The following is a 15,845-nucleotide window of genomic DNA, read 5'->3' as shown; positions in this document are numbered from 1 at the left end:
TATAATGGTGGCAAAACAAAACAAAACAACCCTGAAATAATTGTTGCTCTGATGTCATAAAACTCCCTATACTTAGCAACACTTATAACATTGAATTTACCAAAAATGGCTGAAGAGCAGAGATATATTTTGCATTTTCTATACAACAGGCTATAAAACGTCACTTATCACAGTCCAGAAAGCACACAGAGATGGATTTTATATAAACATATGTAATAACATATTAAGCGTGCATGAAAATTTCCCAATGATTGCATCTATGCCCTCTTGGTTTTTTTTTTGTTTGTTTGTTTTGAAATTTTAGTGTGAAAATGTGCCTTATATTTCACATTGTTGAAAATAAGGCCTCCATACTTTTTTTTTTTTTTCCCTCACAACCAGAAAGGGGCTTTTTGAATGTGTTCCTACACAAGTCTTCAAAAAAGCCAGCACTTTGTTTTCAAATGCAAGTTCCAACCACCGCTCCAGTTGCACAGGTAGCAAACCCAAAGGTTTGCAGGGTGGGTCATTCAAAATGACACAGTCTTCTCTGGCACTCGGACTAACTGACTTCTCAGGAAAGCGCTAGCACTTTGGCTAAATCCAGGATCATAGGTAGCTTCTTTTTTTTTTTTTTTTTTTTTTTTTGTGGTGTGTGTTGTGTTGTTTTTGTGTTGTGCCTTGATGTTGTAATACTCCTTTGCTTTATGAATGCGTGCGGTCATCACTGTCTTTTAGGAATGTTCCAGCAACATAAAGACAGGCAGAGTAAATGAAAACACTGTGGATGTTAGGGAATTTATTGGCCCCTGTTTTGTTTTTTTCTTTCTTTTTTGGAGAAACAAGAGCATGAGATACTTGTTTTTATTTTTTAAAAACAGTCTTTCCTTCCTGATTGCATTCCCTGTCTTCTTTTGTATGTGCTTCGTAAAAAGGAAAGTAAATAAGTTTATATTATGTCTCAGATAAAATGAAGACTATTTCTATACAAGGGTCTTTTTAAGATCTTGGGATCAGACGTAATACTCTTTATCCTTGTTTTTCTTATTTTTGTTGGCGCTTTTCGCACTGCTGGGTTGTTTCTCCTTTACGACAGCCCCATTGGACTGTGCTGAGTTACTGATGTAGTTTCGACTCTCGTCCACATGGTATGAGCCTTCATCCCGGTTTCTGTACTTGTACATGGCATAGAGGAGGATGAGGATGCAGAGGGCAGCAGCAGCGACTATCCCCACCACCATGCCCGTGGTGCTGCTGGACTCCCGAATCACTTCTGCTGAGCCTGGGTATGGCTCTCTCCCGCCTGCTCGGGTTGGGTTAGCTGTAGGAAAGAGGGTGAGAAAAACAGAGCGTGATTACTGAGTTAACTGAACGCCTGAGAGCTATAGTAACATTCACCATCTATTGCCATGCCTAATGGCATAATACCTACTGCTTTAGGGAAAGTCTACTGCTGCTAAATGCAGCAATCCCTATGCCTCGTGGTCACTAAAAACTAGGGACCGTGAATCAAAGCACTTGGGGAGAGATTTGTTGCCATCTTTTCTTTATCACAGATCAGTTTTGTTAACAAGATTTTGTAAGTGCAGCCCCAAATAAGCTTCATGTAGCTCTTAAGGGCCATGTTGATGTGTCAGGTGAAAATTCATAAACCCAACATGGTAAATAAAATCATAATGACACTACCTTATAATGTCAGAGGGTATTAACTTAGCAATCAAACTGATGTTCACACATCAGAACACTTAGGGCTAGCTCTAGACTCTGAATTATGATAGCTAAATTTAGTATTACTTTAGAAATCATATTGCCTCATACGGTAATGGATATAGTACTGAACAACAGGATAATCCAGGCATTTTGAATAGACTTCTCATGCTTGTTTGTAAAAGCGTGATTTTAGTTTCATCTTTACAAACTAAAACAAAACTAAATCCTTTTCTTTTGGAGGTTTATTTATTCATATAAGTGTATATGTATCACTCATTCATTAGCAGTGGTTGAGTGACCACCAAAACTAAATTTGGGAGGGTGAAGTAGGAAAATATTTTTTCTCAATTTTACAGACTATCTAAATCGGGTATGGGTCAAAATTCAGTACTTAACAGATAATAATGAATAAAGGACTCCTTAGCCTAGTTTTCTTCAACTGGCAAAATTATCCTTCAGTCTTTCCAAAGTATGAAGAACGCTCTTCCATGGATATAAGAAATGGATTAGAGGGTTCACTAATGTCTTCTCCAGAGCATAGCCAGGCACTGAAATTGATGACAGACGGAGAGGAAACAGTCCTGGGATTTAATTCGTGAATGGGGGTTGCAGGGTGGGAAGCAGCTCTTTTTCTCTACACAATACAATTTTTTTTCGAAAAATCTTTAAAGACTAGGAACTGTACAGAGATAAAAATCTATCCTATCTCTGACCCTCAGCTCATTTTTCTCTGTGGGTTGTGTTTTCTTTCTCTGAATCTCTGTCCTCTCCTTTGTCTTACAGAAAAAGGTTACTTTTCAGATGTAGTGAATTAAAAATGCTGTAATTTTCAAAATACTATTTTTTGTAAATTATGCAGAATGAATTAAAAGAATCTCAAGGTTGTACATTTATATCAGATATATGGGTATGTGTATATAAATGGGGTGTGTGTTTATATAGAAATTGAACAGTTCAAGAAGACTGAAATTGGCTTTTTACTACTATTAAACATCATTTAGTAGCTTTTTTAAATATTTCTACAAAAGTTCCTATTAAATACTGGTAGTCATTTACCTGCTTTGTCATCCCATTCTCAAACATCACCAAGGTTTCTTCTGCATCATGGCGGGGGTCTCTTGCTGTCATTTTCCTTTCCTTCCCCAAATAAAGCCTTACACATAGAGTCACTGACAAAGTAACAGCTCTCAGCAGTATGCTGTGTTCTGGAGCCGCAAAATGTATCAGGTGAAACCTTTCTATGCTGAATATGTCACTGCTGATTTTACAAAAGCCCATGTAATGTTGCTGAATAAAAAGCCTTGTTGTTGCTTCTGTGGCCAAGGTGGAAGGAGACAAAGACTATAATCCACAGCATTTGATTTCAGGAAATTAATTTCCTCTCAAGAAGAAGAGAACCTACTGCAGGAAGTCTGTCACTACCTCACAAACCAAAGGCAGCACTTGCTCTTTCAAACACAGCCATCTTTGCCTGTCTGCCAATTAGCTCAGCTGCGAACTTACTTGCTCATTTGTGGATCATTCTTTTAACATCGTGTCTTACCCACTACAGAAAGGATTTCATTTAAACGTTACCTAAATCTTTGCCCCCACCCTGATGGAATGCTTTTATTTTAACATATTTTTCATAATGCTCTCACTTTGTCTGTCAGAGAAGAATAGGGAGAATGGATATAAAATTCTAGTCATATAGTTCACGCTAAGAAGACTTGAGAGTTTTAATGAAATGCAGGGTTGAAATGTTCTATACTAAGTATATATGTTCATTTTTTTTCTAGTTATGAATTGATATCATAAATGAACTATTTTATCCAAGAGTTTTAATCTTATTTTTATCTGCTGAAATATTTCTGATATATTTTCACAACAACTGTGTTTAGTAACACAGAAACAACAAGTTGATGTTAAAACTAGAATGAGATTCAAAGACCAAAGCAAAGCCTCAAGCGCTTCAATTTTGCCATATAGGCATTTGATAAACAACTCCTATTTAAGGAAAATACTCGCCTTTTTTGCAACTCCAGCCAAAATGTTGCTTAAGTCACATGCAGCCCTAAAAATATCTCTGTAACCCATATGTAAATAAAGAGTCTACATATCATTTTTTAAAAATAACCGACCAAAAAATGCCAAAACCCAATGATGAAACATTATCCTTTTTCCCCTGATTCACATTTAAAAATTAATAACCACCACAGGTATTATTATAGGTCTGTTTGCAATATGCAGTTGCTTCCTCATCTCACTGATTATTTAATAATTTTTTTGTTTTGCTTCAAATCTGAAGGATAAGTGACATTTTTCTTAACTTTTGTGCTAAAATCGAAAGTATTTATACACTAAAGACATCTCTCCCAGATGTGCAATAAAAGGCTAGAGAAATCTGGGGCGCCTGGGTGGCTCAGTCGGTTAACCTTTTGGCTCTTGGTTTCTGCTCAGGTCATGATCTCAGGGTACTGGGATCCAGCCCCATGTTGGGCTCAATGCTCAGCACAGAGTCTGCTTGTCCCTCTCCCTCTCTCTCTCTGTTCCTACCCCCCGCCCCGACGCTCTCTCTCAAATAATTAATAATAAATAAAATCTTTTTCAAAAAAAGGCTAGAGAAATTTAAATATATTTATAAACTAAAATATGGCTTTACTTACTGTTATTAATGGTTTATTTTGATGACTGCTGGAAAACCTCTGAGGAAATTTCATATTAATTTAAATGTAGAGAATAGTAGAAATGGCTAAAAAGCCTAAATGCCTTCTTATATAATTTGGTGAAAATTTTATATCAAAAAAGAAACACAGTCATCTCTTAACCCTTTATAACAACGAGAAAAAAGGAATTTGATCAGAGAGATCCATAAGCAACTCTTTTATTTCATGCATTTGAGAATTTTGCATTCCTTTTACACTCCATAATACACTAAATCAAGACATTTTAAATAAATATGACAATCTATATGTGCTTTCTCAGCAGTGATAAAAAACAAACAAATGAACTCTGGTTTACTTTCACTCTATCTACCTTTCTCTGTCCCAGCATGTGATGAGAATACTTTCAAAACAGGTAAAAGAGAGTCAAAAAGGGAACTAAGAGTATGGAATACATACAAATGAGCGGTAAGTCTGTGAATGGTCTGAAGTTAATGGACTTTTAGGTGAAACTAAGCTAACTGGACCAGAGGCACAAAGAGCCCAGGTCAATGGGAAACTTGAGGAGGACCGGAGATGGGTACTGAATAAACCAGAGCACCCAAGGATCCTTTCTCCTGACTGAAAACAGGCAAGTAAGCATCCAACTGTGGTGGTGGCACATATATTTTGATATGAGGGTTAGGTCGCGAGCCAAAAAACAAGAAGAAGAAAAAGAAAAAAGGAAAAGAGTAGATGAAATATCCTAAGTGCCCACTTATACCCTATTTCAATATCATAAAGCAGGAAAGCATCGTGAATTATATACAATTTATGTGAACACTAAAACAACAGATGATTTTCCTCCTGTGTCATTCATGCGCATCATCACATACCCTCAGAGTCACCTGGAATGGAGTGTAAACTACGAAGTCTACTAAACCTGTGGGGAAAGCACGTATGCACACCTGAAGGGCAATATGAAGGCTTTTGATTTCTGCTGGCATTTTTCCTAAATGATCCAGAAGCCACTGACTACAGCGGCAAGGACAAAGAGCTGTCAAAAGGGTTATAACCTCTTCCATAGAAGCTACTTTTCAGTTAAATGGCTATGAAAGTATTCCTCGGACCCACAGATGGGTAAATAGTGTTATCTTAGAGAACAGATAAAAAGTGATGTTCAATTCTCTCTTTCTCTATCTCTGTCAAACATTTGGTAAGATCTGATGGTCTCTCTTAGAAGCCTTCTACATAGTCTAATTTGGTCCAGATTCATCAAGAATCCTGTATGTCAGCGCTATGTATTTTCTTGTTTTTCACTGATTAATACTGTGATTATTTAGGTAGGCACAGTCTTTCAAGTATTAGGACACTTATTAGCATAGTTACACACTATACCCTAAACCAATTCATTCATATTGTGGAAAATGCACAGTTAGCACAAAAGACACATTCCAGTGCCTTGTCATATAAAAAGAATAAAAAGTGCATTTGTTGCTTTCACAAAAAATTTAAAAATGAAACATTTAAAATTTTAACTTATCCGTAAGTCTGCTGCGATAGTTATTTTAAACTACCACGACAGGAAAAGAAATTGTCCTGATGTATGTTCTTTCTTTATTTTTGACAGCCTTTGGCTCTGCATCTGTGAGACGACATCATTTCCCCAAATAAGAACTCATTTAGATCCAGTTAAAAAACACCATGGAACAAACATGCTTAAGTGATATATTAGGCTATGGCAGAGAACAGAAAAGAGAAGACTGTTTGTGGCAGGTCTCAGCCCTCCCCAGCTCCTCTGGCCCTCTGCCACCAACCCCATGCTCCTCTCTGCTCTTTCTTCTACTTCCTCCCCTTTCTCCCCTTTCCACCTCTTCTGTGCGGCCCTCTCCCAGCTCACGACTTGTCAAAACTTATTGCCAAGTTCCTAATTTCAAATCACAATACAAAATAGTCTTTACTGGCAAAAAAAAAAAAAAAAGTTTAAATGTGATTGTTTCATAAAGAACATAGTCTTTGTGTTTCATATTGGAAGGGTTTACTTTACCATTTAACCTTCTAAATTTGTTTACGGAATAAAATTATATGCTTTATCAAAATAAATGTTCTTTTATTACCAATTTTAACAACTTTTGTTAGGCAGATGGGGACATGCGGAGTACATTAAGTCATTAAGCTGTGCGCTGGAGCCTATATTTATCAGTTTGCCACTGTCTGATTGTATCTAGTCATAACCTTTGTTTAGGCAAATGGGGAATATAAAGCCCACATTTACTAAGCAAGATGATTCATAACTGAAGTTCTAAAATAACTATGCATTTTGGAAGGTAAATTTTTGAACATTAGCCAGTTTTTCTAAAGAGGCTTCACCTTGCAATGGAAACTGTCTGGCATCCTTTGGTTATTCTTTCCGAGTCCGGGAAAACAGCAATCAGATACTGTTATGAAAAAAATAAAACTGCTCTTATGTTTTTACAATACTTCACGAGAAATGATGCTTAAAGCCCTAATCCCTTTCACATAAAATGAGGGTTTGGTGGGTGGTGGGACCTCAGATTTCCATTGGTGAGTTCACCAAGGCAATAACCATGCCATCAGATGTTCTTTTTATCACTCAAATTGTCATTTTTATGAAACTATTTTGTATACTTGGATGAGTTGTTCTTTCACTGTAATCTTATTACATTGATGTTGTTTCCAAACTTAGCTTTGGAGGGTAAGATTACAGTTTCCAGGCAATTCTTATTGTTGGTTTTATTTCTTCAATATAGACGGTTTGTGTGTAGGTACGTCATCAACCATGACCCTGTCACATCAAGGATGAAGCAAGAGTTTTACTATATACTGATGACAATGAAAATTCAGCTTTTGAGTTTTAAGGAAAAAAATATAAGAGACTGCCAATTTTAAGAAATAGTAAGGAATAAAACACACCAATGTAAACACACACACACACACACACACACAACCAGAATATGAGCTATTTATTTCGGATCAGGAGGGGTATATAAAGGATTATAAAAACTCCATAATGCTCAACATATATCATCCTGCTACCTGGAATCGTTAGATATCCTGTCTTACAATAATCCTTTTTAAAAAATTATTGGCAAGATACATTTATTGAATTTTTTTCTAAGAGTCTTTGACCAGTCTTTCTGGTTTTATCATAAATTAAAGTAAAAGCAATCAATTTTAAATTTCTGTCTCCACCCCACGTAGGAAAAAGCTGCCTAAAATGATCTCATTAGAACAGAGCACTGTACTGTGTTTTAATAGATGTGGAAATTATTATAATTCTAGGCTAGTCTTGAAGATGGTTTCAGATTTATGGGAGAAGATTTGATTTTTCCAGTACCCAGTTTCATTAATACTGTGAAAAGGAAATTGGAATTGTAGGCTCCTAGGGTGTTTGTAAATTGAGATTAACACAGTTTTGTCCCCCATCTCCAGAAAAATAAAGTTTATTATTTTTTCCACTTCTGTGCTTCAATATAACCTGGGTCAGAAGAAACAATTATGATGCAATCACTCAAAAGAATGCATGTTTAAATGCCATAGCTGCAAGAAAGCAGGTAGGCAAAGATTTGTATGCATGCTCTAATTTCAACTCACACTGTAGTTTTTTGAAAGGTGATGATGAATGCTGGATGTTTCAAATTCCTCCCATCTTCCCTTCCCATCAACTCCACCCAGGCCTTGCATATTCAGAAGTTTGCTCATGCAGGTCAGACAAAAGGCTTGTGGGAGGACATGTCTGACACATCTTAGCCCTTCTAATAAAATGGAGATTCAGAAAGAACTTGGAAATCAATAAGCCTTTGCCACCTGTGTGGCTGCTTGGTCTAACATTTTCCTCTTTCAAAGCCACAAAGGCACCTGTGTGAAGGGAACTACAGAGGACACCGCTGGGGGATTGAGGGATTATCTTCACCAGAGATCTCAGTACTGCGTGGGAAGGGATGCTAGCCTCAGAAAAACTCATCCTGTGCCTGGAGGACAGAAAGCACCAACTAGGACAAGCTACTACCCCAAATGGCACCACATGGGACAAAAAAGCAATGACAATCATACCCTGTATGACTTTGGTCACAATGAAAACTAAGAGAGGAACACACACATTCTCCCTCATCTCTGGGGGAAGCCAGAGGATCATGGCATTTATAGAAGCCCATTCTCAATCACCTTATACTTTGTAAACTGTGTGTCTATAGCTTAGTCATCCGCAGGCTTCTTCCCCTAAACTTTAACATGGTCATTGTGCCCATAAGGTTTTATTAGAACCCTTGAAAGTATCAAGGTATCAAACCCTCAAATATCAGTGTGACTACCATCCTCATGGCCCTTCATGGTCTGCCCACAGCTACCTACTCAAACTTGTCTTCACTTTCTCTCAAAGGAGTTTGCAGTCATAATTTTATTGCCATCCCCAGTTTCCACATGTCAATAAAATTCTACCTACATGCCTGGCTCATATGATATTTTCCTTGTGCCTGGCTCAATACTACTTATTCCTCAAAATTAGCTTACTGCTCCATCTTCTGTGAAGTTTACTGAGAATATGCACTCCTTCTGTCAACTAACATATAGTGAACCAGAGTTATGTTCCAAGGACTGTACTAGGTCCTCGGGTAGAGTGGATAACCTTACACACTTGACATTGCCTTCATGGACCTTGACTATTCCAACCAAGAATCATACAGTTAAACTTAAAGCCGCAGCTGGAACATGTGTGACGAAAGAAAATGGTAGCCACCATGCAGGAGTAGAACAAGGGTTTCTGATTTAGACTAGACAGTCAGAAAGAGCTGACTTGGTGACATTTATGCTGACACATGGAAAAGGTTTGGAGACTAGTCAAGTGAAAAGTGGGCAGAAAAGCCTTACAGTCAGAAGGAATAGGAGAAATGACCTCGTGGAAAGAAAGAGCTTGTTTTTCAGAAACTCAACAAAAAACCAGAGTGGCTGTAGCATAGTGAATGTTGGGGGAGAGCGAGAAGAAATTTGAAGATGGATATACAACTTAACATATGGGTTATAGGCCATGCAATGAAGCCATATGTGATGAGATCAGCATATCTGATGTCATAAAAAGTAAGAATCTTATGGGGAAAAAGATGTCACTAACCAAGTGAAAATGCAAATGAAAAGGAGAGGAAAAATGTTTGTAGCATATATAACAGACCAAGAGTTTATACCTCTAAAATACAAAGAGCATGTATCAAGTGATATGAAAAAGACCAAACAATCCATACAAGAATGGACAAAAATACACACAAGCAAGTGGAGAATAGAAGATCCAAATGGGTGATTAAATGTAGGACAAGATCCTCGATTTCACTAGAATGGAAGTCAAAATAAAATAAGGAAGTTTTTTTTTTTTTTCCAACAAAATTAGAGGAATAAAAAAGAAAGAAATAGTGATAATGTGGTAAACATATTTATTTGGGAAATGGGCAGTTTTGCTGGTGAGAATATGAATTCTTCAATCATTTTTAGGAAGTAATCTAATAATACCTTTTAAAATTTTAAAAAGATTAAATTGCAGGTGGATGATGGGTACATGTGAGTTCATTATACCATTCCCTCTAACTTATTACATGCTTGAAATTTACAATGATAAAAGTTAAAAAAAATACACATATATTTTAAGCAACCTCAGTTTGGGGAATATAGTCTACATAATTAAATATGCCAGCATATAAATATATAAATACAGGATGTTTGCTATAATGTTATGAGAAGAAAAGAAAAAAGTGTAAAAACTTAAGAGTTTACAAGGCTATGGTTGAATAAATTCCAGCACACCCATAGTCTGGAATTTTAATAGAGTTGAAAATAGGAGTTAGAGTCAAATTTGTTGACCTGAAATATGTCCATAATATATTAGTAAAGGAGAAAAGCTAGTTTAATTCATACAGTATGCTTCTATAAGGCAAGAAAGAAAAATAGCCCTATATTTATATGTTTTTAATAGGAACATGGCGAAAGGCATATGAAAGATTCATGTCAAGTTGTTACCATTGGTTAATGTATGGAGATGGGGAAAGACATGGATCTATTAGTGTATTAGAAATACAACAGAAAATATAAGAAAACAGGATGATTTTAAAATTAAAAAATTCAATAACAGAAGGGGGCACAAAATTTGGTACTAGAGAGACAATAATGAGGAGGAGGCTTCAGAAAGGGACATCAGAAAAAGCTCTCTGAGTAGAAGGTATTTGAATTGAGACTTAAAGGAGAAGAGCGATCCAGGTTTCTAGATTGAACTCTGGAAAGCCACTGAGGATAAAGAAGGAAACCGTGACATAGAATGGCCTGAAGCTGCAAGAACAGAATCAAGAAGATGTATGGGGGGATTTGCAGGAAACCTACATTCACCCCAATCTTCCCTCAACCATATACGACATCCTTCATTTTAGTATGGAGCCCACACCATTGTGAAAGCTTACTTAAATGTTTCATTTCTGTTGGGTTGATTCTTTGCTTCCAGACTATGTTGCTAGGCCTTTGATAGTTTCCTGTAATTCTATTTGTCTTTTCTACCACTTCCCTCACCTTCTAACATCTAATGAAGATTACATGCACACGCTACAGAATGTATGTTTTCTGATTGATTAGAGGATGAGATTTTTGTTAAGTTCATAAATTTTCAGGAGTAGGCTGGGATGAATTTAACCATTAAGAACATGTGAGAGACCTCTGATTTCAGAGGTAATAAACAGCTGGGCAAAACACTGGCAGTGACATCATAAATATCATTTCCTCAATACTACCCTAACTCCCAGCCCCTCCAATAGCTTCAGTAAAAGCAGGAAATAGGATACTTATTTCATTAAACCAGAAATCACTTCTGTGCTTAGGCAAATTGGGATCAATTTATATCAATGCAAGTATCATATCTGCATTTATTTTCCCTATGCCTCCAAGTAATAAGCCACTTACTTCCAATGACTAAGTCACTAAGTTATTTAAAGTCAACCAAGTTAGCAGTCTCCAGTTTGGTTCATCTGGGTGTCTTATTTACATCAACATCATCTGACACCCATAGCACTACAAATAGTTGAGAGCTAATTTGGAGCTCTTTTCTCACAATAAGCAGAATAGATGCAGAAGTTTCTAGGGTACTTTTCAAGACTGTTTCTATTGGGAAGGAAATTGAAAAGAGCCTCATCAGTCAGGCCAAACTTTCTATAATTGTTAAGCAAAAGAAAAGCCATATAGGCAATAATTGAGAAAATTAGCTTCAAAGCTAGGGAGCCTGGAGAGTCTGTGTTTTTCATCAAAATGTATGAAATTTCAGAAAATGCAAGAAGAGCTATATTTTGAAACGTAGATTACACTCTCCATTCTGATTTTTACTCAACTATAATCTTCAATAGCAAAATAGCTTCTTTTCCTGGTAGCTCAATGACTAAAACGCCTAGGAATACATACACCCAGAAATCACTTTTCTTAAGATGCATTTCACTTTTTTACATATAGAAAGTTGAACAACCAATCTTTACAAAAACTGAGAGGATTCCTTCCAAAGAATCCTCAACCTGGAACTAGGAATTTAGGGAGAACCTGGTTTATAGAAAGACAAAAATGGCACCACGATTGTAAGTAGAGTAGTGAGGAATATATGTGTGTGCTTGCGCACGCACGTGCGCATGTGAATACTGCAGCCGTACTTCCGGTTCTCTGACAGAAGTTGCTTGTCATGTTTTCTTGTTTTCTTCTGTTTTTTACAATTTACACGTCAAGTCAGAGTTTGGAAGAGCTCCAGAAAAGATTTCATAATACCATGGTGTTATTTTACTTAAGTATATGGTGTTATCAAAACCCCCTTTCTTAATTTCCTCCCAAATACTGCCTAGATTTTCACATGACTTGTCAACTGGTGTTCAATGCAGTTACTATGCCTTTTCACTCACTGTGAGGCTCACATTTCTTTTCTTATTTTATTCAGTTAACAACTGTTACCTTCTTGAATTATTAGTATATGGTGGGCTCTGTGCTGTGCCCCCCCCCACACACACACGTAATCTAATTATGCCTCAGAACAACTCTGTGGTAAAGGTGTTATCACTACTTGACAGGAAAGGAAACTGAGTCTCAAAGAGGTTATATTATTTAGGCTTCACAAGTAGCACAGACAAAATTCAAACTCAAGTATGTCTATAGCTATTATCGCTTTATACATTATTTGTTAGTATTTTCCAGGTCATCCTTTCCTGTAGAACTGGACAGTTTAAGCTTCTTTTCTACACAGCTGTCCAGTTCTACCCCTTCCAACTCTACTCTTCTGCACCTGCTGCCATCTGTCTATCAATTCTGGAAAAAGGAGTTTGCCTTGCACAGAACGTTAGGAGAGCAACGCAGAGTGGTCAAAAGAATACTGGACACGGGGTTCTAGTCCAGGTACTGCACCTGACTTGGTAAGTGACCCTTAACAATTTATGATCCCCTGTTAACATTTTTTCATCACAAACATCCTGGTGATACATTATTTACCTCCCAGGGTCCCCAGGGAAAACAGGTTGGGTAGAACAGTAAGTGTGAAAGTGCTCAGAGAAGGATCAAGTACCATATAAAAACAAGGATAGTCTGATGATTTTCCCTGTGTCTTCCACACAACAGGTATGGAATCTGCAGCTGTCCCAACAATTAGACACTCCTGCAATACGTACTGCGCACTATGGCTCAGTCAGCTGTGATGCTGACTGCCTAGGATATTATTTTCTTGGGGGTCACTGCAGTCAGGGACTTGCCTAATATGCATGGAGGCCCTGTGAATTCAAATGACCAAGAGATCACTCAATTTGCAGGGCATGTTGATTCGGGCCATTAATTGTCGTTAATTTCCATTTATCTGGGAAACATTCTATCGTCACAGATCAATGCTCTCTGGCTCCCATGGCTGGAGTGCATTACATTTTTCCCTCTTTCAAAATTTCATTATGATATTTTATATTTTTAGGTATCATTGAATCAATCACCTCAGACTACTCTTCAGTCATCACTGACAGCAAGGCTTATTATCTTGGAAATAAGAGCTCTTCTGATGAGGTTTTATGTTTCTTTCTCAAATTGTTAGGTCGATCCTTTGTTCCTCCGTCCTTTGCTGCTCTGGAATCCTGTGGTGTACTCGGAATGAAATGCAAGGTAGGGTCTCGGCTGCGGAGCTGTCTGCTGGGTGCCAGGTGCACTGTTCCTCAACCAGGTCCCTGCACACCGTCTATGTAAGTCCAGGTCATCCTGGGCCCTAGAGCAGTATATCATTTTGCTGATTTACCACTGGGTCTACTCACTTTGGGTGATCATCTTTACATTCCTGTCGGAAAGCTACTGCTGTCTCAGCTTTCTTTTGTTGGAAAAAGATCACATTCTTTTTGGTGAAAGTACGAGAGCTGAGGTGAAAGATTAGCCAGCTTCTCCACTGAGCTCCGCAGAAGAAAGCACGTCAAGCCTAGAGCTGGGAAATGTGGAAGGGAGGCCATCCAACATGGGTGGGGGGGCGGGTGGGGGGGTGGGCGTGTGGTGCTGTGGCTGGTGAGGTCATGTGGCCCCGTGTCTACCTGAATGTCTTAGGAGGAAGAGCAGGAGGATTATAAGCCCAGGCAGGAAGGCTAATCATTCTTTCTCTCAAGAGCTCAGCAGGGCAGAGACCTGCAATTTTTTCCTCCAAAAATAAGAATAGCAGTTGCTGTGTGCCCTCTTCCCATCCTTATAACCTAAATTTATCCTAACTGAAGCACTGCTCTTGTCTTCCGGGCTTCATAGTGGCTACTGAGAAAAGTCTTATGCTAACAGAATTCAGAAACACTTTAAAAAACTTTCTATGTGTTAAAGTGCCAGTTACTAACATTTCTCCTTCTTGCCAGGGGATATAGGTTTATTTCCACTTATAAGATGGTTTACTCCTGAGTTAATTCGCTAGTACTACTAATAAAATTTAGTTTATATTATCAAAGGTTCTATGTGGCAGACGGAATGCTAAGTGCTCTCCAAGCATTGTGTCTTCTGTCAGCACAACAATGTCATGAGTATTTACCATTATTCATGCCGTTTTGCAGGTGCAAAAAGTCAAGTACACAGAGGTCCAATGCTTTGCTTCTGATTACACAGCACGTGGCTAAACTCAAACACCCTGACTTCCAAAGTTTGGTCAAGGAAATGGAAGACTTTAGTGTGCTCCTAGATGTGGTACTTCTCTTTCTACTAGTTTTCTTTCTATGATGGCCTCTGTCTGTATTGGCATCTTTAACAGATCCTTTTTTAACCTGGAAAATTAATAAAGTCTTCTTGTCTTTCCTATTTTATTACCAATGCCAGGATTCTTATAACACTGAGGTTGGGTTAGGAGTTAATAATGATGACAGTGATTCAATCAACAAGTCCGATGACAGGGAGGAGACCTGCAGACTCAAGTCTAATGTGGCATTTGCTGCCCCTTCTCTGTTGAACCAACAGAGAAAGCATATGGCTCTTCATGGAGGCAAGATGCCCTGTCGTGTGGTATTTTCAGAATATGCTGGGTTACCTCTGATATCATTTCAGGAAAGGTTGTTAATAAAATACCAAGGAAACTCCACAGGAAACCAATGCCATTACCAAAACAGACATTTGATGAAAATCACAAGAAAACATGCTTTCACTCCTCCCAGATTACATGTTCCCATTAAGAGATGGACTTACCCTCTATTTTGCTGAACCTATACCCCATTTCTTTCTTTAGTGTTGGTGAATATTTTTAAAATGACAGGGCACCTGGGTGGCTCAGTCGTTAAGTGTTTGCCTTCAGCTCAGGTCATGATCCCAGGGTTCTGGGATCGAGCCCCGCATCGGGCTCCCTGCTCAGCGGGAAGCCCGCTTCTCCCTCTCCCACTCCCCCTGCTTGTGTTCCCTCTCTCGCTGTCTCTCTCTCTGTTGAAAAATAAATAAAATCTTAAAAAAAAAAAAAAAAAGACAGCAAAGGCTCTTATGGTATTTTAGCATTTTCAAATAAGGACCTGTGATGTGAAAGGTTATTAATGTCTTAAGTATGGATACACGTGGATTGACTAAGAATTTATTGTGTACTCATTATTGAATAGATTTTTCTATTACTTAATATACGAAGGTTCTGTATTAGGAGCCATGTACTTTTTGCAGACTTTCAAGTACGCTTAACCTAATATAACAAACGCATTCATCTCTTAGGTAATAATTATAAGCAGCCAATAATGTGTTAGTTAAGATGTTGGAATAGAGCCTACTCTCTCTAACATCAGTAGGGGCTGTGGCTCATTTTTTACTCAGGTCAAATCTGTATGACTCATGAGGGCCTTACCAGAAGACAGCATCTAGTGGCATGAAACCAATGCCAGTAGGAACATGTCCTCCATTCACCAGTGGGCTCATTATCATTACTTGTTATACCCTTAGTATGTGCCAAGCACTCTGCTAATCACTATATATGCATCATCTGCTTTCAATCTTGTAACAACTCTATTCTCCTCATTTTACAGACTAGGAAATTGAGCATCAAAGAGACTAAGTCACTTT

The 15,845-nt window shown here is 37.9% G+C and overlaps 1 protein-coding gene across 14 annotated transcripts in view; it reads right to left on the bottom strand.

The window, feature by feature from the left end:
* Nucleotides 1–323: 323 nt before the first annotated feature.
* NRXN1 (neurexin 1) overlaps nt 324–15,845 on the bottom strand; it is a 1,139,755-nt gene continuing 1,124,233 nt past the window's right edge. For all 14 annotated transcript variants that reach the window (XM_035001585.1, XM_035001587.1, XM_035001593.1 and 11 more), the window contains one exon: nt 324–1,300. In XM_035001585.1, the coding sequence (XP_034857476.1) occupies nt 993–1,300 (308 nt within the window). In that variant the 3' untranslated portion in view covers nt 324–992. The remainder of the gene's footprint in view (nt 1,301–15,845) is intronic.

The sequence above is a fragment of the Mirounga leonina genome, unplaced genomic scaffold (assembly GCF_011800145.1).
Source record: "Mirounga leonina isolate KUSES-001 unplaced genomic scaffold, KU_Mleo_1.0 Mir_125, whole genome shotgun sequence".
Classification (NCBI taxonomy): domain Eukaryota; kingdom Metazoa; phylum Chordata; class Mammalia; order Carnivora; family Phocidae; genus Mirounga; species Mirounga leonina.
Note: the sequence above shows the minus strand (reverse complement) of the source record. Positions and strands in the feature narration are given on the sequence as shown.